The following is a 25,390-nucleotide window of genomic DNA, read 5'->3' as shown; positions in this document are numbered from 1 at the left end:
AGTCTGGGTTTTGCTTCTGTTTATCACAGTTTTTATGGGAGACTTGTACCTCCACAGACTGACTGAAATGTTGTGTGGGTACCCAGTGGAACTGGAGTGCATTGAAATTTAAAGCATTTTTCTCAGCTCCACTCCCTTCATTGGAATCAGGGAATCAGAAGTGACAGTAATGACAGGAGAGACTTTCAGTCACTTTGGCTGGATGGGGACTACAGCTGTGCCAGGGCTGGACAGCTCTTTTTGGGGAGAAATTCTCCCAATATCCAGTTCAATCTGTGTCATACCCTGGTTCTGCTGTGTGGATCCAGATGGTTTCAAGGCTGGGCTGAAATTGAAATACTTGAACGACTGACAGTGCTGTGTGTTCAGACAATCGAAACTCCATGGAGATTATTTAAAAATTTTATTAACAGGAATGAACCAAAAGCTGTAAACAAGAGCCAGCAGAAATGGGATGTTGCAGGTGAGGCCGAGTCCTCGCACATGGCTGGGTGCTCTGAGCAATTAACCGGAATAATTAACGCTGCGCTGAGCAGTTCCGCGTGGTGGCAGCAAAGACCCGTGGAAAGAATCCCAAAGGGCCGTGAGGAGCTCTGGGAAACCAGTCCCACACTGGGAGAGGGGCTGAGCCTGCTCCAGGCTTAGGTCTGAACCACAAACGGGGCTGGGAGGCCTCTGCTCTAGCAGAGTCTCGTCCCCGCAGCCAGGCTGGAAGTGCTCTAAAGGGAAATATTTACGTTTTCCTCATTTAAAGGGGTTTTTGTTGGTTTTAGACTCACACTGAGCAAGAAGTGAGCAGCTGTCAGCTTTGTAACCCAGACAGAAGCCGGTCTGAGGGAGAGGGAAGGTAGCAGCCTGACATTAGGAATCCTAATCCATTGGGAATCCTGAATTTTGCCTTTAGGGAGACTCCTTGTCACCTCGGGATGGGGCTGCTGCTGCTCCAAGGGCAGGATGAGGAAACAGCCGTGGAGCTGCCTGGCTGTTCCCTGCCTGTGCCAGGCTGGTCCTGCCCCCCACAAAACCAAATTCCTGGGGTGAGGGGGCCCTGGCAGCCCCCCATCACCTGGCTGCTCCTTTGGGATCGGCAGCAGGGTTTGCCAGGAATGCAAACGTTCCTGCACAAATGCGTTTTCCACAGGTGAATTTAATATTTAAATCAGACAATTTTAAGAGTTGTCTCTCCCCTAAAATACTATTGAGGGAAAAAAGCTGGTTCATTTTAAGATCCTTTTTCACCTTGTGAAGCTGTAGCTGCTCGTGTTGCTGAGCTCCCTGAGGAGTGAAGCTCGGAGCACGTGGGAGCTGCAGAGGCTCCTTGTGCCCATCAGGAAGGCAGTGCTGGAGCCAAAATCCCAGGAAAAATGAGGGGCGGGGGCATCTGAGTCGGCAGCTGGGGGGCTGGTGCTGGCTGCAGGGCAAAGGATGGGTTATTCTGTTTCATTTGGAGGAGCCGCCGAGGCTCGGCGCCGCGGGCACCTGCTGATGTGCGCGTGGAGTTTTCAAAGGGAAAAAACTGCCAAAGGCCAAACACTTCATCCAGATTCAAATTCGTACTGAGAAGTGCAGCTTGACAAAAAAACAGCCAAAAGCCTGACACAGACCAAAGGGGTGAGGAGGCTCTTGAAGAGAGCTGGCAGGAGTCTGCAGCCTGTAAAATCACTGCCTGCAGCTTCCCCCCAGCTCTCTGCGGTGAAAAGAAAGAGCTGCCCAAGAGAACTTTGAAGATATCAAAGCGTTGTTGCAGTCTGAAAACACCGTCACACTTACAGGAAGGTATTTAGAATAAGCTGCAGTACATTAGGTTTCTTCTCAAAGTACTAGAAAGGGCGGAAGGAGGAGAAGCAGAGCCTTTCCCAAAGGGATGAACATTCAGAAATCTCTGTACACAGCCAGGTGTGCAGGAGCTCGCTCGGACAGCCAGGCAGGGAACAGAATCCCTCACTGTGGAAGCGTGTCCCACCTCACAGGGATGGACAGACAGGAGAAAGCACCTACAAGAATGGCTGCCTTCAAACACATCCTTCCTGCACGCCCCAGGCCAGGGCTCTCAGCTGAATTCCAGGGACACAGGGAAACAAAAGGGAATTCACGTTCTCCTACCCAGAAAAAAATCAGGACTTTTTTCCTCCTAGGTGGGGAGAAGGTGTTGGTTCCCCTGCATCACACCCTGGCTCTCACACAGGTTACAGCAGCCTCACAGAGCAGGCACAGAAGGAGATCCCAGCCCCTTCCCCAACAGCCTCCTCCCACCTGTGAGCTGGGCAGGAATGCTGGCGAGGGCAGCCGGAGCCGATGGATGCCACGGGGCTGCAGAATCCCAGAGAGCTTCTCCTGCTGCTCCTGTGCCCTGGTCTCAGCTGGCCCTTGGGGCAGACACAGACACGACAGACAGACATGCACACACTGCCCACGGGCCTGAGTCTCTGCACAAGCACACGTTAGGACCTGCAGCAGCCCGAGCCTCGCACTTCCTTCTTCACGTAGTCGTGGAGCTTGAATTTGGGCTCGTTGGGCAGCTTCATGGACCTGTGCTTCAGCTCCCTGGGAAAGGGGAAAGATGTTACTCTTACACTGCTGTTTCTGGCAGGGAGAGGATTTTGTCTGGAAGGAGCCAGAGAGGGAGTTTGGACAAAGGCATGGAGTGACAGGACACAGGGAATGGCTTTTCCCTGACAGGGCAGGGATAGATGGGATGTTTGGAAGGAATTCTTCCCTGTGAGAATGGTGAGGCCCTGGCACAGGATGCCCAGAGAAGCTGTGGCTGTCCCTGCATCCCTGGAAGTGTTCAAAGCCAGACCTGACAGGGCTTGGAGCAACCTGGGGTGGTGGAAGGTGTCCCTGCTATGGCAGGGGATGGAACCAAATGGGCTTTAAGGTCCCTTCCAACCCAAGCCATCCCAGGATTCTGTGATTCCAAGCTGCCTTGCCCAGCTCAGTTGATCTCAGCGTGCCTTGGACACTGCTAAAGCCGCTTGGGATGCCAAGGCCACTGCTCTGGTCACTCACTTGGCGATGGCTGTGAACGCTAATTCCACGTTGAGGCCGCTCTTGGCACTGGTCTCCATGAAGGGCACTCCGTACTCCTGTGGGACGAGACACAGCCCTGTCAGGAGTGCCACCAAGAGTGTTCCCAGGGGCTCTCAGGGAGTCATTTTTGAGGACAAAAGAGGTATTAGTAAAAACTTAAAGGAAGAAGAGATGAGGAGAAAGGGGAGAGCATGACAAGGGGAAAAAAGCCAAGTGTTTCCAGGTATATTTTGGGTCAGACTGGTTTCCAGGTGACCATTTCCTGTGCACATCCTCAGGTACCTCACCTACCTTGGCAAGCTTCTCTCCCTCTTCCCTTTTCACCACTCTGTCCTGGGCTGAATCCACCTGCAACAGGAATGGCAAAGAGCAATTTGTGGTGCTTTGGCAGGTCACCAGCATGTACCTCCCTGTCCCCTCATGCCCAGCCAGGCTCCCCTGCCTGTGGCTCCAGCGAGGGAGGAAGAGGAGGCTCTGGCAAAGCCCTGGGGCCAGGCTCACCTTGTTTCCCAGTAACATGAGGACCACATCCTGCTGTGCATATTCATGGATCTCTGTCAGCCAAGCCTGGAGGGACACAGCCAGAGAGAGGAGTTGGCAATGGCTCCAGGATGAGGGGACTGGGAGTGATGGGGAGCTGCCCCACTCCTGGCATGGACACCCTCAGTAGGCAATGCTGCCATCCCAAGCAATGCCAGGGATGTTCCACAGATGATCCCTGTCAACAAGGGGGTACCCTGGAGTTTCCCCGATCCCTGGGGACCCACTCTGGCTGCTGCCAGAACCCCATTTCCCAGGGTAACATCAGCCTTCTGACCCCCCTGCCCACTCCACCTGCCATAGGGTGCTTGTGGGGCTTTGACCCCACTTCCCCTCAGCTGGGATGTTCAGACTGAACCTCCTTTCAGAGGACAAGGCCGAGGGTTGGCTCTGGGATGTGCCCTGTGCCCGTGTCCTGCACGTGCTGCCCCCGTGCCGAGCACGCTGCTCCCAGCAGGCAGCTGAACCTGCCTCCCTGAGCCCTGGGGTGGCTTCCCTGCCCTCTAATCCAGCCTAATCCAATCAAACCTGCTCTAATTCCCTGTAATCCCTGACCCCGTGGTGTGAGCAGCTGTCTCCAGTGCTGGAGCCGTGAGTCCATCACCACATGTGCTGTGGAAGGGAAAACCTTCTCTGCCTGTCCCCTGCCTGTCCTTGCAGGTGCTCAGCAGAGCCCTTCTGCAGGTGACCACAGCTCCCAGCAGCAGCACACACCTCCTGAACAATCCCACAACCACAACCCAGCCAGTCACACGTGGGGCACAGCAGGAGGGGCCGGGGTTGTTGTCAAACCTGGATGTTGTCAAAGGACGCTTTGTTGGTGACATCGTAGAGCAGGAGCAGGGCTGTGGAGAGAGGGACAGGCCATTAGTGCCTGTGCCAAACCGAGCCCCTGTGGCAGGTCACAGCTGGGGACCTGAGGTCCCTGTGAGACACAGAACACACCAATCCAGCACAGCAACACCTCACACTGCTGCTGTCTGCAGAGCTCCCTCCATCCGCTGCAGCTGCTTCCCATGGAGAGCACTCCAGTGATTCCTGGCTCACCTGGCCTGCAGTGGCAGCGCAGGGCCCCCAGAGCTGGAGGAGGGGTTCCCCAGGAGCAGAGGTGGCCGTGCTTACCGTGGGCATCCCGGTAGTAGGCGTGGGTGACGCTGCGGAAGCGCTCCTGCCCGGCCGTGTCCCAGATCTGGAAGGCAGACAGGAGCAGAGGGATCAGACCTGAGCAGAACCCACCCAAACCAGCCCAAACAGAATGGTGCAACCCCAGGAAGCTTCTTCAGCTTTTGCTCCTGGACATCAATAGGAAAAATGACCAGAGCAATAAATATGGAAGCAGCCTCTTCCTGCTCCTCAGTGCGGGGACACAACGTGGCCAAGGGCTCCCAACACAGCCATTAATTGGAAAATCCATGGAGCAGATGGATGCATGGGGACCTGCTAATGTGATTTATCAGTCCTTAATGCAGCAGGAGGTTTGCAGAGAGCACGCTGTTCCTGGGGGATCTGTGTTACCGAGCTGCGGGCAAAGGGCTCAGAGACACTGTCAGGTCTAAGGGGGCTGGAGCAGCTCTGGCTGCAGGGACACACGGGCTGGGATGGGGGTCACTGCGGCCAGAACAGCCCCCAGCCCTGTGCAGGCTCCTGCCAAGGGGACAGAGCAGCCAGAAGGGTCTGTAAGGCTGGCCCAGGGCAGGAGACACGAGCACAAAGGATAGAGGTGAGGTCCCATTTTGGGGGTGCTCCTCTGCTTTGTCCTCTGAGGGGCTTTGGCCATCCCTGAACACCCAGGGCAGCAAGGGAGATGCTTCCAGGGACATGGGGACATACCTGCAGCTTCACCTTCACCCCATCCACCGTCAGCACCTTGTTCTGAAAGAGAATGGAAAGGGTGGTGAGGGGGGAGTGCAGCTGCAGGATGCCCAGGGAGACACAGCCAGCCCCCTTCCCAGTCAGTGCTCCCCCCAAAACCCTCAGGCTGATCCTCTCTCCTGCTTCTTAAACTCCCATCCATTGTCCCAGCACCTGCAGAGCCATTTTCACCAGGGCCCAGCCAGAGGATCTCTCCCTGTATCAGCAAAAGTTGCATCTATTTGGGTACCTAAACCTTGGCAATGCCACACCCAGCTCAGGCTGGAGACCTCTGGCCATAAATTAATGAGCACCAGCATCCCACATTAACAGCCTTCAAAAGACAGAGTCAACCACTCCACATGCAGCCAGCAAATTAAAAATAATTCCTGCTCCTGTCTCTTGGACCTGTTTTACTCCTGGTTTTTCTCTTACTGTTTCCCCTCCTGTTTTGCTTGGTTTGAGGAAAGGTGAACCGAGGAGGAGAGGGGGAAGTGTCCCTCCACAATGGGTTTTCCCCAAAGCCAACAGGATATTTTGTGTGGAAGGATGCCCTGGCAGAGCTGGGAGCTGTGTGGGAGCCCCTCAGTGCCCCTCAGGGTGGCTGTGCCAGACAGGGAGGGCAGGAGATGGATCCTGACCGTGTCCAGCCACCATCCCAGCAATCTGCCCAGCCTCTCCAAATATTAAAGGAATGCAAGCCTACAGACCAGGGGTCCCAGGGGAAGGAGCAGAGAAGAGATTAATTTGCTTGCCAGATCCATAGAAATTAGCACAGTAATCAGTGGGACGTGCTGGAAGCACGGCCAGGGAACAGCACAGCAGTGGGACGAGGCAGCTGGTGGCTGCTCTGCTGATCATTTAAATCCCATTTCCTCCGATTGCTCTGGAGCTGCTTTGGGATGCTCCCCTCTCCCGTGTCACATGGCATGGGATGGCCAAGGCTGCCATGACCCCAGCTGGGCTCTGCTGGCTCAGACACACCCTGGCACTGGACATGCCACCAGCCACTCCAGTGCCACCAAACCCCCAGGGATCCGTGCCAGGATCCATCCCTGCACATGCCACACCCCTTCAGGTGCTGGCCAGGCTCTTCATTGATAGTTTTAACGAGGGCAGAGGGAGCATCTCATCTCCTGCACATCTACACAAGGATCTGGAGAGGAGGAGAGGGCAGGAGGGAGCCGGGGCGCCGAATCCTCCGTCTGCTCAGGCAGGCACAGGGAGACGGCCCAGGGTTATAAATACCTTCAAAGGCAGCGACTGAGACGGGGGAGAGAAGTGATTCACAGCCCAGGAGCTGTAAAAATAGGCAGCCAGGGACTGGGGTGGGGGAGCAGGGAAGTACTCAGAGAAAAGCTGGGGCTCGGGGAGCCAGCCGGGGGTTTAGGGCTCCCCACGTGTGGAGCTGAGCCTCTCCCTGGATTGACACCAGGGCTCCTGAAGTGCCTAAAACCCAGCGTTCCCACTGCCACAAAGTGCTCCCCGGACCGTGGTGCCTCTGCCCGGGGCTCCCAGGTGAGCAGGGACTGAGCCATCCCCAGGGCAGAACCACAGCCACAGCAACCAGCGCTGAGCTGCACCTCCACCTCGTCCCAGAGGCTGGGCAACAGCCCTGTCCTCACCCAGCCACAGGTGAGACAGGGCAGGTTTGTGCTCGGCAGGAGATCCACTCCTCGCTCTCCAAAACCCTCCGTGCTCCTCCGTGCAGGTGCTGGACCCTCAGGCTCATCCCACAGACTCTGCAGGAGCCATTCCAAACACCATTCCCAGCTGCCAACACCGCCTGCCAGGGATCGTGCCAGGGATCGTGCCAGGGACTGCAGAGGAAGGCAAAGGCTCTGTGTTTCACCATCAGCCCCAGCCCTTGGCACGAGGGGATGAGGCCACTTGGTGTGATGGATGGTGACAAGGACACAATGAGTGTCACATTAAAGCCAGCACCAAACAGGTGCCCTGCCCATGGCCACACGGGCACCTCCAGCTCAGAGCAGGGTGTGTGGCTGTGCCCAGGCACGTGGCCATGTCCGAGGCTGGCAGAACACCATGGGTGGCAGGGACAGAGAACACGGATCATCCAGGCCAAAGCCACCTTGAAGCATCTGGTGAGCAGCCAAAAAAGCTGAAGCTCCAAAGGTGCCCCACATGCGCTGACCCGCACTTCAGGAGTTAATTAACACAGAGCTGGCAGCAACAGGAGTCACACTAATTACGACTGACCTATATTTTAGGGAGGTAAATGCTTAGACCTAATTAGTCTGCACAGGGATCCAGGTGCTGCTGGACCAGCCTGGGGAAAAAATTGATTTTCTGAGGACTGGGAAGAGAGCAGGGTTCCAGGGTGAGAAGCTGTAGAAGTGTTCCTGCAGGCAGGACACACAGCCAGAGCAGCCAGAGCATCTCTGCCTGCATCCCAAGGAAGTTTTTCCACAGCAGCTGTGGCTGCCCCAGCCCTGGAAGTGTCCAAGATGTTCAGATGAACCAGATGCCCAGGTCTCCCCCACACCAGAGCTAAGTGACTTTCCAACTTCCAATTTTTTTCTTTTTTTAAGGAGATGCCTCAATTCCCTCCTGACAGCCCTTCCAAGCTACAGCTGGGGGCAGAGCTCCTAATAAGCATCCAAAGACAAAAGATGTCGTGTGTCAAGGTGCTGAGATGTGAAACGTGCTGCCAGCCCTGCTGGAGAGGGAGGGGCTGTGCTGCTCAGGGCTCCTTGCTCATCTCACCCTTTGTTAGAGCAGAGGCAACGCTCCCAGCAGCCTCCTGCCACAATTCGGGCAGCAAAACCATCCCTGCACCTCAGCTCTGCTGTCACCCTTCCCAATGTCAGGTTTTGTGTCCTTTTTCTTGGGGCAGTGCAAACATTATTGAAATCTTGTCTAGCAGGGGCCACAGTGGAATGCCTGCAGTGCCCGGGGTGGACAAACACGATGCTCCCAAGTTAAATAATCGTCAGGACATCAGATAAACAAAGCTGGAACCTTGCAGATGCAGGAAAAATTAAATTACCAAGTGCAGATGGTCCTCAATTAAGAGCAGCATTATCACCCAGCGAGGCCCCGCTGGCTGCAGCCCTGGCACGGTCCCACGGCAGCAGGAGGGAGGGAGGGGAAGGCCATGGGGCCGTGTGAGACGTGCACAGACGATGCTCCCACACAAACCCAGCTCTGCCGCCCCACCCTGCCCCCAGAGCAGCTGCAGGATGGGCAAATGCCACAGCCTGGATCACAGGGTGAATCCCACCAGGAGCAACTGGCCTGTCCCCAGGTGTCCGAGCCCACGGCACCAAAGCTGCATCACCGACAGCCCGGCCTCTCCCAGCTCTGACACGCACGGACTCATTAATTAAAGCCTTTAAAGTTAAATTGGATACATGGATTAATTTGCTTCGCAATTAACTGGACAAATGGGAAGCTGCTCAGAGGCACCAAGGCTCCAAGCAGGGGACCCCCACCCTGGCTCCCTGTGACTGGTGCTGGCTGCAGTGGTGCTGCCCAGGAGTGCCCCCTGCACAGGGGCTCCACTTTTACCCTGGGACAGAAGCCCCTCAAATGTCATTACTGGGCCTTGGAGTCATCTCCTGCAGCTGAGAGGGGGGACAAATTCCTGTCAAAATGGGGATAAATGGCTTTAGTGACTATAGATGAAAGCAGGCACAGGCGCTGGGGCAGCACAGAGTTAATTAGTGCCAGTAATGAGCTGTGGGACTGACAGCGCAGCCACCCAGAAATGTCATTAGGTTGCGGTGTCACCGGGCCAGGCCACCCGGGAGCGAGGCAGAGATTGGGTTATCCTTTATTTCAGGAAGCCAGGAGACACCCGCAGTGCAGGACCGGCCGGAGGGATGCTGGAGCCCCCCAGCCCCACGCCACGGCCAGAACAAATTCCCACCTGGCAAAGCCCAGGGAGCCCCTGCGAGCACAAATGCTCCTGTGCCAGGAGGAAATGGGATGAGTTGTGATACAGCAGACACACAAATAACCACCTCCAACGGCGGCTGCAAAAATAGATCAAGGATCGATATGGAAATCTGCCCAAAACAGCAGGACACCGCATTAAATTTGCTCGTTAAAACCCTGAGGTTGGTTTTCCCAGGGAGCTGCTCCTGGTGGCTCAGCATCTCTCCGGGCACAGCACCCGGCTCAGGGACATCCCAGCCCCTTGCCAAGGATCCAGGAGCAGCCCCACTCTGCCCCCTCAGAGCTCCAAAAACCTGCTCCCTCCAAATCCAAGCAGTGCCTGGTCCAGCAGAGCCCAGCCATGGAGAGCTCCAGCCTGGGAAAACCCTTCCAGGAGCACAGTTCCTGCAGGAGAGGGGAGGGCACAGCCTGACACCGTGCTGGGACCTGCAGAAAGCCTCTGGGAATGGGGAGAGCAGGGCAGGGATGTGGCTGGAGGCAGGGCTGGACATGGTGTGGCTGGATGTGGTCCTGCTCCAGCCGTGCTGCGTGGGGCTGGAGGATGTCCCAGGCACTGGGGATCGCATTCACTGCTCCTCTTCCTCCTCCTCAGCTGTGCCACCACCAGAGACACTCATCAGTGGCCAAAACACCCAGCACGATTCCTTCTGCCTCTGCCACAGATCTTCCCTTCAGAGAAAATCCCAACCATCCGTCTCCCGGGGCAGGTGATGAATTCCTCAGCAGCTCTGTGCATTTGCACTGTGCAGCTAAAAATAGAAACTTCTGCCTTGGGATGTTTTCCTCCCCAGGCCTTGCACACTCCTGCCTGCAGCCGCTGCAGCGCCGCTGCCAAGATCCTTTCGGAGCCCACAGCGAGCTCTGGCTGCTCAGCTCCTGCTCAGCTCCTCGGCAGAGCCCAGGAAATGCAGATTAACGCCAGGGCCCCTCACAGCACACAGCACCTCCAGCCTGCCCTGGTGCCAGAGCCACCCCGCAGCCCCTGGGAGGGGTCACCCATCCTGTCCCCTCTGCCACGTCCAGCCTGGAGGAGCCACCAGCCTGGCCCTGGAGTCCAGCTGGGCACAGCCCCTTCCCCACAGCACCCAGCAAGGGATGTCAGCAGCAGCAGCCTTTGTCCAGAGCTGCTCACTACATTAAATCCCAATTAACATCTCCCTGGCTGCCAGCCCTGCCCAGATAAGAGCCCAGACCCTTGTTCGAGCAGATACACTGAAGATTTACTGACTTATCATCTTCTAGTCACATCAGTCTGCAAATAAAAGGGTTTTCTGGCAAGAAGAGAATCCTGTCTTAGGGACAGATTAGAGGTAAGAGGATCTGCTTGGGATAATACATTTTAAATTCAGCCCTGCTCTGCTTCTCGGCATCGCCCGCAGCATTCGCAGTCCTGGGTGGGGGCCGTGTTCCCTCCCAGCCTGCTCCGTGGAAGCAGCAAATCCTGGGATGATCCACGGGAAGGTTCCTTGAGGGAGGCTCAGGCAGATGAGACTTGGTGCTCTCAAGCCCACGGGGCTGCCAGGCTCATCCCAGCAGGACAGAGACGGGGCCGTGTGAGGCTTTGAGAGCGGGAGTGAGCCTGAGCCCCAATCCCACAGCAGCCAGAGAAACCCACCCCAAAATTCCTCAGGGCAGGATCTGCTACACCATCCTGGAGACCAGAGCCACCAGAAAGCAGCAGGAAGGCTGCAGCCCATCCCTGCAGCTCCAACACAGGGATGGGATCTCCCCACCCCGGGATGCTCTGCACAGCTCCCCCACCACCCTGGCCTGCATCACTCACCCCTTCCATCTCTTTTCCCCATACTTTATAAAAGAAGGGATATTTTTAAAAATATCTCTGCTTACTTCTAGACCAGGAAGCCTTGGAAACAAAGGGGGCAGAGATGGCTCATGCAGATCTGTGCCAACACGGAATAAGTAACGTGGCGCTCGACATATTTATCTTCATTTTCCTCATCAAGGCCATGGCACGCTGCAAAGCTGAACAGGGATCTCCACGGAGCATTTATTGCTCTATCATTTCTCATCTGTAGCAAGCACGGCCCCGTCAGTGCCACAGAGATGAAAAATGGCTCATCAGGTCCCGTTAGACAGGGAATCGTTTGTCTGGGGAGAAATAAAGCCCAGCAGCACTTGTCTGACCTTAAAGGTCTTTTCCAACCTAAACAATTCTAGGTTTTGCCTCAGTGACTGCAGCCAGCCCTGGGCTGAAAACTTGCCTGAAGTTTCTGAGAAGACTCTACAATCCAATTAAAGAAAAATCAGGGCTGAAACATCCAGCAGCAAACATTCTGTCAGCACCCAGCAGCAACACAGCAGCGTCTGCAGACAGCACTGCAAACAGCATTATTAAAGAGCACTTCTCATCCCTAAAGAAAATGAAATCCCCAAAGACCTGACAAAAGGAATCTGTAGCTTTTTATCCCAAACACTCCCATCCTTCACCCACAGCCAAGGCAGACAGCTCCCAAAAACTGCTGTGCAGCAAACCTGAGCCCAGATTCTTCGAAGGATTCAAGGAAAAGAGAGTGACTGAAGAGCTCTGATGAGTTTTCTGATAGCTGTACGAGTCCAGTCAGCCTCCAGGACTGGCACCCAGCAGCTCCCAGTGCTCCCTGGTACCACAGCCCCCCTCTGCAGGGCAGGACCCTCCTCACCCTGTGGCTGCTCCCCAAAGCCCAGAGGAGCTTTCTGAGGTTTCACCTCCTCCTCACTAACCACAGTGGTCTCACTTTGCCACAGGTGGCAATGCCACCATGGTCCTTGTGCAAGGACAGTCCTGAAATCCCCTTGGACAGAGCTGGGGACACGGGGCTGGGCAGGCAGAGCCCTGCCCATCACTCCTGTGCCAGTGCCAGGGTGGCCACCCGGGTGCCCCACAGGTGGCACAAGGCAGAAGGCAGAGCACAGGAGCAGCACCGTGCACTCAAAGCTTTGATCTTTGCAAAGCTTTTCCCTCTCCCTGGCAGCAGTCCCAGCTCTCCCATTTTCTGCTCTACTGGAGCAGGCTCTTCCCCAGGTTTGGGCACCACTGAAAGCCCCGGGAGATGCAGAGGTGCTGAGGAATCGCTGCACACTCAGCACATCACTTCCACACCAAAACCACCCCAGTCAGTCCAACCACCCTGGCCAATCCAACTCCACTGTTTGCTCTCCCCACGTGGGGCTCCGGAGCAGAGCTGCAAGCCAGGACAGTGCTGGGAAATCACCCCAGGGAGGCAAAACCCCCCAGATCCCTCCCTGTGGGTGCTGGAGGTCTGGGCAGCAGTGCAGACCACGCTCCTGGGACGCTGTTCCAAGACACTGCCAACCCTTTCACAAGCAAAGCTGAACCAAAACCCACACACCATCACAGCGATTTTTTTTGCTGCATGTTTGGGAAGCCCAGCCTCAGCCAAGAGCTCCAGCTGGAGCAGCCAGGTCCTCAGGAGAGGATTTCCCCCTCTGCACTGGGCTGTGGGGCTGATCCCTGGAGAACCAGCCCTGCCAGAGCTGCTGTGCCCCCGCTGCTCCCCCCCAGCACAGCCGGCTGTCAGGAACACTCTGACCTCACGTGTGTGCTGTTCAGGAGGGAAAAACACATCACATCTGCCAGGCATTAGCGCTTGCTTGGGAACAAAGTTATTTTGGGCATTGTTGAGCCCTTCTCCCATTAGTTCATGCACATTGATAAGTGCAGCTCATGAATGGCTTGGAGGAAGATGGGCTGAGCCACAGAGCCCTTGCTGAGCCCCAGCCTTGCCAGAGGCCACCTGGACGTGTCACCCCCATGCCAAGGGGTCTGGGGAGCAGCCCCAGAGGGCAGGACCCCCTCTCCAAGGCCAGCTCCTCGGCACTGACTGAAGAGTCTGGGCAGGGAGGGCAGCCCCTGCCACGCTGCTGCCATGGCAGGTGCAGGGACACAGGGCACGGGGGGCTCACGTCCCCACCAGCCTGGCACAGCCCTTCACTAGGGCTGGGGCTGGGGGGGCTGCCAAATCCGGGCTCAGCTCTAAAAGCTGGCACCAGGAGCAGCAGCAATCCCCCAGCTCTTCCTCTGAGGTAAACAGGGCGATGCAGAGCCCAGGGGTCACAGCTCGGCTGCTTCCCCACAGCTCCCAGAGCCCAGCGTGCCCAGCACAGGGAACAAAGATGAGCCAAAGAAAGCCTGGCCATGGGGCTGCCCGAGCTGCAGGAAGGACTCCCTGTGCTCCCAAGAACTGACCCTGCACTGCCAGGGGCACTGTGGATGGATGGATGGATGGATGATGGATGGATGGATGGATGGATGGATGGATGGATGGATGGATGGATGCTCATCCTGGGACTGCTCCCCTCCAAGGGAGCTCCCTGGACAGGGTCTCCACTGTGACCCCCCCAGCAGTGAGGCTGGGCTGCATTATTCACCCACACATGCAGCTGTGTTTTTCTTAATCATCAGCTCCAGGGAAGCAGCAAGGCAGGGAGACAGCGGTGGGACCGGCTGCTGGTGAGGGGCACGAGAAGCAAATCCAACAATTTCCACCAAATTCAGCACCCAACACCAGGCAGAGTCCTCAGCAGTGTGTTCTACACTCCCCAGACAGGCTGGAGCTGCCTTCAGCAGCCTCCTGCACTTGTTTTTTTAGGGAAAAAATATCATTAACAGGGAATTGTTCCAGGGCTGGGAACACAGGACCCCCAGCCAGCCCTCCCTGGGGGATGTGCCAGGCACCGGGGCCAGTCCTGGTGAGGAGCAGCAGCAGCCCTGGCGCGGGGCAGGACCCGCAGCTCCTGCTCAGCCCGGCTCCCATCCCGCCGGGCCAGCGGCTCTTCCCCGGCAGCAGCGTTAATGCCACCGAGCCCTCGCCGGGATCGTTGCCGTGGTGATGCTGCGCAGGCAAAGCTGGAAAAGCCAAAGCCTCCGGTGTGTCACCGAGCCTGGGAACATCCAGCCTTGGCAGGCGGGAGGAAAACGTCCCGAGGCACGGGCAGGGGGCACAAGGGCTGGCCAGGCGGTGCCGTGGCTTGGTGGCACCTGACCCTCCCATCTCTGCCCCTCCTTTCCATAAATTAAACAGAAAAACCCCACACACAATGGAACAAAACGAGTCCAGGTGCTCACACCAGGACCAGTGGCATCCTCAGAGATGTGCTGATGGTTTTATGGCCCCTTCCTGCCTGCTGACCTCCTGCGGGTAGAACTGACTCAGCCCCGCCACACCAACATCTTCCTCAGGCTCAGAAGCATCCCTGAGACCCCCAAAGCACCCATTAAACTCCTCCTCACCCTGGGACAGCCACGGCCCAGGGCAGTGGACATCACCCTTTGAAGCACCACGAGCTCCCAGCTCACGTTAGTTATGATCAGGGTGAAACACTTTTTCCCAGTGGAGGCATAAAGATGAATTATTTGCTGTTGCTTCCGAGAGATTCACCAGTGCCTCAGGGCAATGACTCGGTGCTGAGCCACAATTTAAAATGCTGAATGTCCCTGGTAGACAAACAAAGCTGTGTGAGCTCCAGGGCTCCTCTGGGATCCTGAGCCAGGGCAGCTCCAGCACCCTGGGACGGAGCCAGGAGCTGCACGGGCACTGCCCAGCTCTGCCCGTGGTGCCAACAACAAAATATTTTGTTTCCAAAGGCTCTGCAGGTAAAGCCCTCAATCCCTCATTGCCACAGGAACTGTGTGTGCCCCATCACCGTCCAAGGACAGGAACACACCACACTGCAGCTCCCTCCACCCCAAACACAGCTCTGACCTGACTGGATGGGGCTGGTTTTCCCCATTTTTTCAGGTTTTTTCTCAATTTTTTCCCATTTTTTCCCATTTTTTCCCCAAGGAGGGTGCCCTGCTGGTGCTCGCTGTTCCAGGCTTTGGCACGTTTGATTGCTGCCCTGCTTTTGGCCACGGTGATGCTCAGTGCCACCATCACAGGGTCCAGCAGAACCCATGGGTGGGACTGACCCCGTGGCTCAGGTCTTTGGGGAAAGGGGAAAAGGGAAAGGGGAAAAGGGAAAGGGGAATAGGGAAAGGGGAATAGGGAAAGGGGAAAAGGGAAAGGTGTTTTTCAGGGAAGAACAACACACAGAGAGCAGCTGGTGAGCTCAGCCAGAGTCAGCTCCTGCCACTGCAGCAGTGCCAAACCCGGGACTGGCACCTCAACCTTCCCCACAGAGATCACCAACATCCACCCCAGGAATAACCCAAAGCCTGCTGGGAGCAATAATTAATTAACAAAATGAGGCAGCAGCTCAGCAGAGAGGCAGCAAGGGCTCAGGGGAGCACAGGAGCTGAGCAAGGCAGAGCCACAGGGCAGAGATGCCCCAAATGCCCATCCCAGGGGCAGAGTGGGGGGCAGAGACACCCCAAACCCAAACCCCAAACCCCAAACCCCAAACCCACCTGTGCCCCCTTTCCTGGGCGCCTTCCCTCTGCTTTCAAAGAACAACCCAGTTCTGCACAGCTGAGTTCAATATTTTATCACAAATAAAAGATGAAAGTGAAATTAAGCCAAATGTATTCCATTAAATATTGAAAGCGTTTAGACTTACTCTGGCCCCATTTAAATGTTTTACTGAGTATCAAACGCTCCCTCTCAGGCCCTGGCACCGGGAGCGGATCCCGCCCGGCTCGGATCCACGGCAGAGGATGCTCCAGTGCCCAAATTGGCCTCTCCAGAGCCAATTTCCCACCTGGCAGCAGCCAGACAGGAGCCAACACAGCACAGCCCTGTGCTCACAGCCTTCCTTCCCCAGCCCGAGCTCCTGCCCACCCTGCTCGTGCACAGGGATCCTGCTGGGCAGGGGCAGGGATCTGACCCACACCCCCAGACACACTGTGGAGGGCTGGGAATTGCATTTCCCAGCTGAGTTTCCCACGGTTCCCATCCTCTGTAGGGGTTTTGGGCTCCCACACAGCTCTCACCAGGAGGATACAGAGGCAGGTTGTGCTGAGCACCTTCCCAAGCTCCCTCCTTTCACAGCAGCTCCCAGGTTTGTGTTTTCCTTGCCCGTGTCCTGGCACTGCAGCTCCTGAGCAGCCCAGGCCCTCTGCTCTCCCCCTGAGCTAATTAAATCATTATTCCAACCCTCCCAGGCCAGGACAGAGCCACGGGGACACCAGCTATCAAGAGGCACCAGGAAGGCCCCAAGCCCCAGCAGGAGCCTGGAGACACTGGTGCCCTTCCAGAAGCATCTTGCAAACCCCACATCCCCAGCGCCGTCACGGCAGCTGGAACGGATAAAAAATTCCACACCCAAACTATTCTGGGTGGTATTTCTGACACCAAAGAGGTGGAGAAGGCACTTCCCACCACCCTGCAAAGAAGATTAAGCTGGGTAAGAGTTTTCTTAAGCAGGCTCTGGCGCTGGCTCCCACTCCAGCTGCTCGAGCACTTCTTTGCTTTGAAGACATTCATCTTCTCTCTGTGCCTTCCCCAAGGCAGGAATGGAGCCCCTTGTCCACTGGGATCACCGCCTGCACACGGGGGTTTGCATCTTCCTGCTGTGCTCACAACTGGGGGGGGTTTATTTTCCAAAAGCAAGAGGCAGAGGAGGGTGGAAAACAGCCCGGGAGCTGCGAGGAGCGGGCGCAGCCGCCACGGGCACCGCTCGCAGCATCTCTTGGCAACTGAGCCCCTGCATGCAAATGACAGGCACTGCAAAGCTCTGAGTGTCCCTCTGCGAGGCAGGAGCAGCCAGGCAACAAAAGCAGGGCTTGGCTTCCCGGGGAAAATGGATATTTAGTGTCCCGAGAGCGGGGACAGGAGCTGGGGAGGAGCAGTGCCCGCAGAGCCACACACGGGCACGAGTGGCACAGTCCCAGCTGGCCAGGGCTGCCCTCCCTGGGCAAGGTGCCAGGATGTGCCTCCCCGTGCTGCATTCGGGCACTGCTGGTCCCCAAGCACCGGTGACAGCATCGTGTCCCTACCCTGGAACCAGGCAGAGAGGGGGAACCATCAGAGGAACCATCAGAGGCTCCTGGAATGGTTTGGGTTGGAAGGGATCTCAAAGAACATCCAGGTCCAACCCCCTGCCAAGGGCAGGGACACCTTCCACCAGAGCAGGCTGCTCCAAACCCCATCAAACTTGTCCTTGGACACTTGCAGGGATGGAAATCTGCTCTGGGCCAACTGAGCCCAGCTCTCCATACAGTGAGAAATGCAAAAATATGAAATCAGCTACTGGCTGCTATTAAAATTCATCCAGCAATGGGAGCTGCAGAGCAAACTGATTTCCAGACAAAGAGCTGCTGGAATCACACAGAAACATGGAATGGTTTGGGTGGGAAGGGACCTTGAAGGTCATCCAGTTCCCAGCATTTGCCATGGGCATACTCCAGGTGGGAGCACAGGCACCCCCTGCCCGCTCCTGCCCCACCTTCCCCATCCTGGCTGCACCTCTGCTGCCACTGCAGGGCCCCATGTAGGGGAATTTGGTCCAAGCTTGGCAGCACCAAGATGTTTCTCCCAGGAAAAGGCCACTTCCCTCCAGAGCTCCAGCCCTGGAGACCAACCTGAACCCACCCCCTGCAGCAAACCCCCATCCTGACCCCACACAGCAAAGGAGGGACTAAACACTGCCCAGTTCCTTCCCTCTAACATCCAGGGCTAATTTTGCACAGAAAGACACTGAAATTAATTTATTTCCTTTTCTTTCTTCTGGCCTAAGCAGCTCCCCTCCCACTTTTTCCAGATTGATCCATCAGAAAATGAGCCCTGCTAATGCTCTGTGCCAACCGCTGAGATAAAAGGCAGCCCTGGCTTTCAGGAGGCTCCAGGCTGCTCCAGCCCTTCAGAGGGAGGCACCAGGCAAAGGCTGTGAGGGCTGGGATGGGAAATGGGCTGGGATGGGATATGGGCTGGGATGAGGGCAGGGATGAGGGCTGGGATGGGATATGGGCTGGGATGGGATATGAGCTGGGATGTGGCTGGGATGAGGACAGGGATGAGGGCTGCGATGAGGGCTGGGATGAGGGCTGGGATTTAAACAGGGATATAAACTGGGATGAGGGCTGGGATGGGATATGGGCTGGGATGAGGGCAGGGATGAGGACAAGGATATAAACAGGGATATAAACTGGGATGAGGACAGGGATATAAGCAGGGATGAGGGCTGGGATATGGGCTGGGATGAGGGCTGGGATAAGGGCAGGGATATAAAATCCATTACACAGCGCTGATTGCACCCCTGAGCCGCCCAGGGCTGAGTGTAATCAGGAGTCCTTAGAGCTCAGGGCCACCGGGGACAGGTTTTATTTACAGCCCGTCCCAGATTAACCACGGCACAGCCAAGGCTGGGGCAGAGCACGGGGGAGGGCTGGGGAGCAGCTGAACCCCCCCAGCCCCGTGAACCTGTGCACATCAAAGCTGAGCCTTCAAAGGACGTGTCCCCTGTGCCACTGCCTGCCTGGCAGCCTGGAGCTGGGGCTGCTCCTCCTGAGCTCGGTGCCAGGACGGTGCTGCTGTGCTCCCTGTCCTCGGGGAGCAGAGCAGTGACACCACTGCACACCTGGCACAGCACCAAGAGGAGCCACCCCGCTCTGAACTCCGCCAAAAAGCCTCCCAGTGGTTTCACCCCCTGATTAACACAGGAACCGTCGCCCCTGCTAATGCAAAGGAGCTCATTAGCACTTCTTCCCAGGGAGAAAAGACTCATCCTTAATTTTTTTTCTTTTATGTTCTCCTTTCAGGTCCAATTAGTAGAAAACTCTTCCCTTGCCCAACCCTGCAAAGCTCGGGGCTGTGAGGACGGGGCAGCCCCCCAGAGCCCAGGTGTCACTGGGGACAGGGACAGGGGGGCTTCACGTGGCCCTCTGGCTTCCCACTTAGGTGACACTCCTGTCACTCAGCTGTCACGACAGGACACAAGTCCCCCTGGCTGCACAGCTTGAATTTCTGTCGAGGTTTCTGAAGCGCTGCCAAAATCACAAGAGGCAGCTCCTGCCGTGGCGCTGAGAAAATCGGGATTCACACCCCTGAGCACCAAACCTGCTCCTTTCCAGGAGCCCCTTCTCCCTGGAAGCCGAATGTGTGAAGCCAGGAAAGCACCCCCAGCCTGCCCAGAGCTGCTCTGCCCTCAGCAGTGGGGAGAGGGAGAGACCCCCCCAGGCAGGGGCACCTGCCAGGATTGCCCAGGCTCGGCACAGCTCGAGGAGGGCAGTAATTAATGCCCTCATTATCTACCAGTGCAGCCTTGAGGGTGACACCTGTGATCCAGACAGAGAGGGGTTTGTCCCCCAGCCTGGGGGGAAGCTCAGGGGCTCAGACAGAGTTTCTGCTCAGCCAAAGCTCTGCTGGGAGCAGGACCCCTCACCCAGGGCCCTGCCCCCATGGCACCCACCCATCCCTGCACCCCAAACCCTCAGCCTGGGGACACCTGGCCCTGTCCCAGCTGAACTGGGAAGGCTGGAATCATCCCCAGGAGCTAAAGATGCTCCCCCAGCAAACCAAATCTTCCCAGGATGGAACGCTGAGGACTCAGCACCTCCAAAGCTCAAAGCCAACAGGTGCCATTCTGATGCCTTTTTTAATATTACAATCATCTTTATTTCCCCAGCATCAGTGGTTTGTTTTCCAAACACATTCAGATCAACATCCTTCTTTGTTTAAGAGATGATAATAAACAAACACGTCGCGGGAGGTTCTCCTCACATAAAGCAGTAGGAGGGAACAAACCTCAGGGGCCATTAGGAATAGTAATGCCAGATTAATTTTAAATGCATTTCTATTCATTTGCATTCGCTCTGGCCCGTGTAATGCATTAGCCATGGCTTTGGGTGCATCTGATGGTTTGACATCCTTGAACACGAGCAGTGGATGCTGGAGCCCTCTGGGACCAGCGACGGACTGGGAGAGGAGGAAGCTGGGCTGGCCTGGGGGACAGCATGGCTCCATCCCATCCCATCCCATCCTGGCTCCATCCCATCCCAGCACGGCTCCATCCCATCCCAGAGCATTGCAGGGCCCAGGTGGCACCAGGAAGAGTGGAGCTGGTGCCCAGGACAGTGTCTGAGCTGGAGCTGGTGCCCAGGACAGTGTCTGGAGCTGGAGCTGGTGCCCAGGACAGTGTCTGGAGCTGGTGCCCAGGACAGTGTCTGAGCTGTGCCAGCCCTGTGCCCGTGATGTCCTGAGCCCCAGGGAGGTGGCAGGTCCCCGACAAGGCCGTGCGTGCACAGCAGCGCAGCTGCCACACGCGCTGGCCTTGGGGAGGTGCCCGCAGTCCCTGCTGCCAGCCGGGCTCAGAGCGTGGCACAAACCCTGCCAAAGGCCCAGGACAAACCCTGTGCTCGCTCAGCCCCTCTCACAGCGGGCCAGGAGGACACAGCGAGCCCAGCGACGCCTTGCAGCGCTGCCTGCCCCAGCCAGCACACCCCCTGCCAACCGCCGGGGCTGCAGAGAAGGAGCTGGGATACGACAGTTCCGTGGTTAAAAAGACACAAATTAAAAGCAGCAGAAGCCTCCAGTGTGGCCACCCCAGAGCGTCATCGGCGTGGCGGCGCCCACGGCGAGAGGGACAATTACCAAACAGGATTATCCTGGTGGGAGTGCAGAGGCACATCAAAAAACCATTTCCATGTCCCCCCAAAATTATGAATGCCTTACAAGGATAATAATAATGAGTTTTAGGGCATACACGTGATCTCCCCCACTGTATAATCTGCCCATTTCAGAGACGTGTAGCTCTAGCAGCTCTGTTAGAGAAGTAAATTAACTCTAATTTGATTGCTTCTCAGTAACAGTCATTTCAGCGCTCTAATCAATAAGTCACAGGGTTTTATGGCTGCCCTCTGTATCAATCACTCCAATCAGTAATAAAATGCTTTTATTTGAAGAACACCTGAACACTGTGTAATTACCTCTGTATAAAATTACAGACCCCAATTTCGCCTGCAGCAGACCCCAGCCTCGCTAGGCATGGAGCACCCCTTCCTCCTCAGGGCTTTCTGAGCTGTCCTTCACCCTTCCCAATGTCACTGCACCAGAGTTGTTACTCACACCCCAGGCAAGCAGCAGGTTACGAGAGACACTCATCTCCCAGAAATCCTCCAAGAAAAGTCAAGATCTGAGATCCTGCTGGGAAAAGGCGGTTGGGAAGACACAACGCTGGCGTGTGGCATCACCAGCAGCTCTTCACAGCACCCACCAGAGCCCCCACGGAGCCAAATCCATCCCAGGGAGAGACAGCACAGCCAGTGCCCCGGGAGCAGGGCAGGGAGAGCAGCACTGCCAGACACCCCAGGAGGTGACAAGCTCACAGCACTGCCCAGACATCCCAGGAGGTGACAAGCTCACACTTTGGAGGGAGCAGATGGTTGGGGGATTGGTGAGGGACAGAGAGCAGCTGATCCTGGCAAGGCAGGCGTGCTGCTGGCTGCTGCTTTGGTGCCAAAACTGCCTGGTGCCCTGCACAGCTGCTGGAAAGGCTCTTTGGTGGCACCTCTGTGAAGTCACCATTCCTGTGGCCCTGCTGTCACATCCCACGGGCGGGGATCCCTCTGGTCAGGGCCTGGGGGAAGCACAGAGACCCCAGGCAGCCCCCCCAGCAAGGGGCTGACAGGGAAACACGGCCAAGGAAAGGAAAGGTTACAAGGGCCCTGGCTGTACTCAGATGTTCCTGCCTGGCAAAGGATGCCCTGGGCACACTGGGGCATGGCAGGGTGTGACGTGTTCCCCTTTCTTCCCCTGTTATTCCCTGTGTGGAGCACTGTCCACACTGTATTCCCTGTGGTTCCCACTGTCCTCACTGGAGCTGCACAGCTCTGACTGCTGCCCCCATCACTCTCCCAGCATCTGGATGCTCCAGCTGCTCCCAACCAAACAGAGACCTCAGAGATCCCTCAGCACAAAACATCCCCACATCAGCACCCCAAAGCTGTGCTCAGGAGATTCTTCCAGGGCATTCTGGAAGTCTTGGAATTCTTATCAGTTTTGGTTTTGCTCTTTCAAGAAAAAAAATGACAACTCTTAAAAAACACTGGAACTGCCTTAGGGAAATACTTTCACGGGCAGATGTCAGGCCTCAGTTGTTACAGGAATTATCCCCAGGATCCTGAGCAGAGGACAGGCTGCCCCATCCCTGTGCAAAGTTGGAACAAAGATGCTGCTGCTGCTGCTGTCAGCCCCGAGCGCCCCGGCTGGAGCTGACACACCTGGAGAGGTTCAAGTCCTCAGAGCAACACTTAGCTCCCCTCTGCAGAACCCATCACTCACCTGCAGAGCCCCCGCAGGGCCCCGGGCACTCACCCTGAAGTCGATTCCCACCGTGGAGATGAAGCTGCCGGCGAGGAAGGCGCCGTCCTTGAAGCGCACCAGCAGGCACGTCTTGCCGACCCCCGAGTCGCCCACCAGCATCACCTGCAGGCAGGCAGGGAGGGAGGGAGGGAGGGAGGGCTGTGAGGCTGCAGGGCTGGGGAAGGCAGCCCCACTGCAGCCATCACCCTGCTCCATCACAGCAGGTCCTTGAGGGGAGGAAGCACGGCCAAGAGCCACGTCCTCGGAGCCAGGGGAGGTGGGGAAGACCCACCATGGGATTGTTCACCACCCTGCACCATGTCGCCAAACTGGAGACACCTTCCCCTGACAGGCACTTAACAGGTCCTTCGTGGGGGCACAAAGCCCCTGAAAAGCAAGAGTGACACGAGCTGCCCGTGCTGTCCCCACAAACTGCCCACCACTGTGGGGCTTTCCGGGAGGGTGGCACTGCCCCCGGGGGTCCCCAGCCACGAGTGCCAGCTCCAGGGGTGCACTCTGCCCTCACCTTCAGCCAGACCCACACATGCCACGGCCACCCTCCCAGTCCTCCATGTATGCCAAGGGAGCAGCTCCGGGTGCCACCTGCCTCAGTTTCCCCACCCAGGAGCCGCCCTGGGCACAGACAGGGCAGGCAGCTCCTCGCCACAAAGCAACCACGGCAGAGCTGAGGCTGCTTCCAAATGCAGCTCCCCAAAACCTCTGCCCACACCAACAGCCCTGCTGCCCCCCCAGGGCACTGACCCTGCTCCCCTCGGCAGGATGGCACCGAGAAATCCGGGACAGGGAGCAGGGCTGTGCCAGCTCCTTCCACACCTGCCGTGCCAGGCTCCTTCTGTCCCCAGGCTCTGCCATCAGCCTTCCACGAGCCATTAACCCGTGACAGGATTTAAATGGCTTTATGGCAGGGACTGCCCTGGGTCACACCGAACCCTCCCGGGAGCGGCCAGAAGTGACAAATGCCACCATCCCTCTGCAGCCCAGCCCTGAGAGGCAGCAGCAGCCACAGCTGCAGGTGCAGCTCGTTTTTGGCACTGCCAAGGAGGGCAGGATCTGCCCACGGTGCCCCACACTGGAGTCCCACAGGAGCACCAGGCACCGAGCCCTGGCACAGCACGGTGAGGGCAGCCAGAGCCCACAGGAGCACCAGTGTGAAGCCAAGGGAAGAGGGGGGAAAAAAGTCATTTTAGTACAAAATATTGATTTTTTTAAACATTTTTCCAGACATCTTTTTGGAATAGGTGACCCTCAACAGCAGCTTCTCCCAGCAGCACCAAAGCCTCACCTGGGCACACAGAGTGCCCAGGGCCAGGAGCCAGCCCTGTGCCCAGGACCTGGCCACTGCACCAGGCAGAGATGGGGAGCTCAGGGCAAGGGAAGGAGAAAGTTTAATAAACCAGGCTTTTACTGGATACAAAGCAATTTCTGTCTGCCACTGGGTCAAAACCAGCCAGACCATTAGCAGATGTTTTCTCTGCCCGGTGCGTTTGGGCTTATCTGAGACACATTTTGCTCACCCTCGTGCCATGGGGACGATCCCTAGGGAAAGCCCCAGCCTGGGCAGGCAGAGGTGAGCTCCAGGAGCCAAGGACAGGCGCAAACACAGAGGTGGCTCCATTTTAGGGAAGCTGTTGAACCATTAATGCAGCTGTATCAGGACCAAACACCCACCGAAGCAACCAAGCACGTTTCTGGAACGTCGCTCTCCAACCCCATACCCCAAACCTGAGCACCTCCTACCCCACATCCCAAACCTGAGCACCTCCTACCCCACATCCCAAACCTGAGCACCTCCTACCCCACATCCCAAACCTGAACACTTCCTACCCCACATCCCAAACCTCCACACTTCCTATCCCACATCCCAAAGCTCCCCACATCCCAAACCTCCCCACCTCCTACCCCACACCCCAAAGCTCCACGCCAGCCGCACCGACTGCCCCGGGCACCAGGCTGTCCCCACCACACAGCAGGTGGCACCTGCCCCAGCAGAGCCGCGCTCTCCAGGCTCGATGCCCCGGGCTCGGCACGGAGACCCGTGTCACAAACACACAGGGGTTTCACCGAGCCGTGCCCCCAGCCCAAATCGCTAAATGAGCCCCACAATCGCTGTGTGAGCCCTAAAATCATCAAATGAGCTCCAAGCTGGGCTTGCAGCAGGTCGCAGGATGAAGTGGGGAGGAAGCAGAGACATTTGCTCCGTGACTCGCCCGCCAGGCTCTGAAGGAGGAGGAGAAGCCATCGGAGCCCAGCAGGCTGGGCACATCGCAGCAGCAGCCGGAGCACGTTCGGTGCCCCGCGAGGGGTGCCATCGCCCTGCGCACAGCCCCGCTTCCCTGGCGGTCCACGAGGATCCGGGGGCTTACAGCAACTGCCCGGAGCAGCCTTTGGCCGTCACTCGCACAAGTCCCGCAGCCCCAGCCCCGCTGCCGGCGGCTCTGCGGGCGCAGCCCCCGCCGAGCGAGACCCCGACCGGGCGGCTGCGGAGGGGCGGGATGCTGGGGCTGGGAGAGAGGGAAGCAGGGATCCGGGCAAGCAGGCATGAAGGCAGAAAGGGATGCAGGGATGCAGGGATGCGGGGATGCAGGGATGCGGGGATGCGGGGATGAGGGGATGCAGGGATGAGGGGATGAAGGGATGCCCGCCCGGTCCTGACCCCCGGGAACTGCGGCGACGCTACCCCCGGCCCCGCACCCGCCTGACCCCGCACTCCCGCTGCTCTCTCCGGTCCCGCACCTTGAAGGCGAGGTCGTAGAACTCCCCGCTGCTGCTCAGCGAGGGCCGCCCGGCCGCCGCCGCGCCGCCGTTCCGGGGCAGCTCGGGGGCGGCGGCGG

At 57.4% G+C, this 25,390-nt stretch overlaps 1 protein-coding gene across 1 annotated transcript; it reads right to left on the bottom strand.

Annotated features, from left to right (window-relative positions):
- Positions 1–389: 389 nt before the first annotated feature.
- On the bottom strand, positions 390–25,390 carry RAB26 (RAB26, member RAS oncogene family). The gene is made up of 9 exons (XM_041490365.1): positions 25,293–25,390; positions 22,551–22,661; positions 5,401–5,442; positions 4,693–4,759; positions 4,363–4,415; positions 3,532–3,597; positions 3,322–3,378; positions 3,010–3,086; positions 390–2,544 (listed from the first exon to the last, which is right to left on the bottom strand). Exons 2-9 carry the CDS (start codon positions 22,656–22,658, stop codon positions 2,442–2,444), a joined length of 573 nt encoding a protein of 190 aa, XP_041346299.1. The 5' UTR covers positions 22,659–22,661; positions 25,293–25,390; the 3' UTR covers positions 390–2,441.

The sequence above is a fragment of the Pyrgilauda ruficollis genome, unplaced genomic scaffold, assembly GCF_017590135.1.
Source record: "Pyrgilauda ruficollis isolate IOZ18807 unplaced genomic scaffold, ASM1759013v1 scaffold122, whole genome shotgun sequence".
In the NCBI taxonomy this organism is placed as follows: Eukaryota; Metazoa; Chordata; class Aves; order Passeriformes; family Passeridae; genus Pyrgilauda; species Pyrgilauda ruficollis.
This window is presented reverse-complemented; position numbering and strand designations above follow the sequence as displayed.

Excerpts from the sequence above, each read along its gene's own strand:
- RAB26 (XM_041490365.1), bottom strand. The coding sequence starts at position 22,658 with ATGCTGGTGGGCGACTCGGGGGTCGGCAAGACGTGCCTGCTGGTGCGC. Across the intron at positions 5,443-22,550 it reads CGGTGGGAATCGACTTCAGG|AACAAGGTGCTGACGGTGGA; the intron begins GTGAGTGCCCGG and ends ATTCTCTTTCAG. Across the intron at positions 3,598-4,362 it reads CGTCCTTTGACAACATCCAG|GCTTGGCTGACAGAGATCCA; the intron begins GTTTGACAACAA and ends GTGTCCCTCCAG.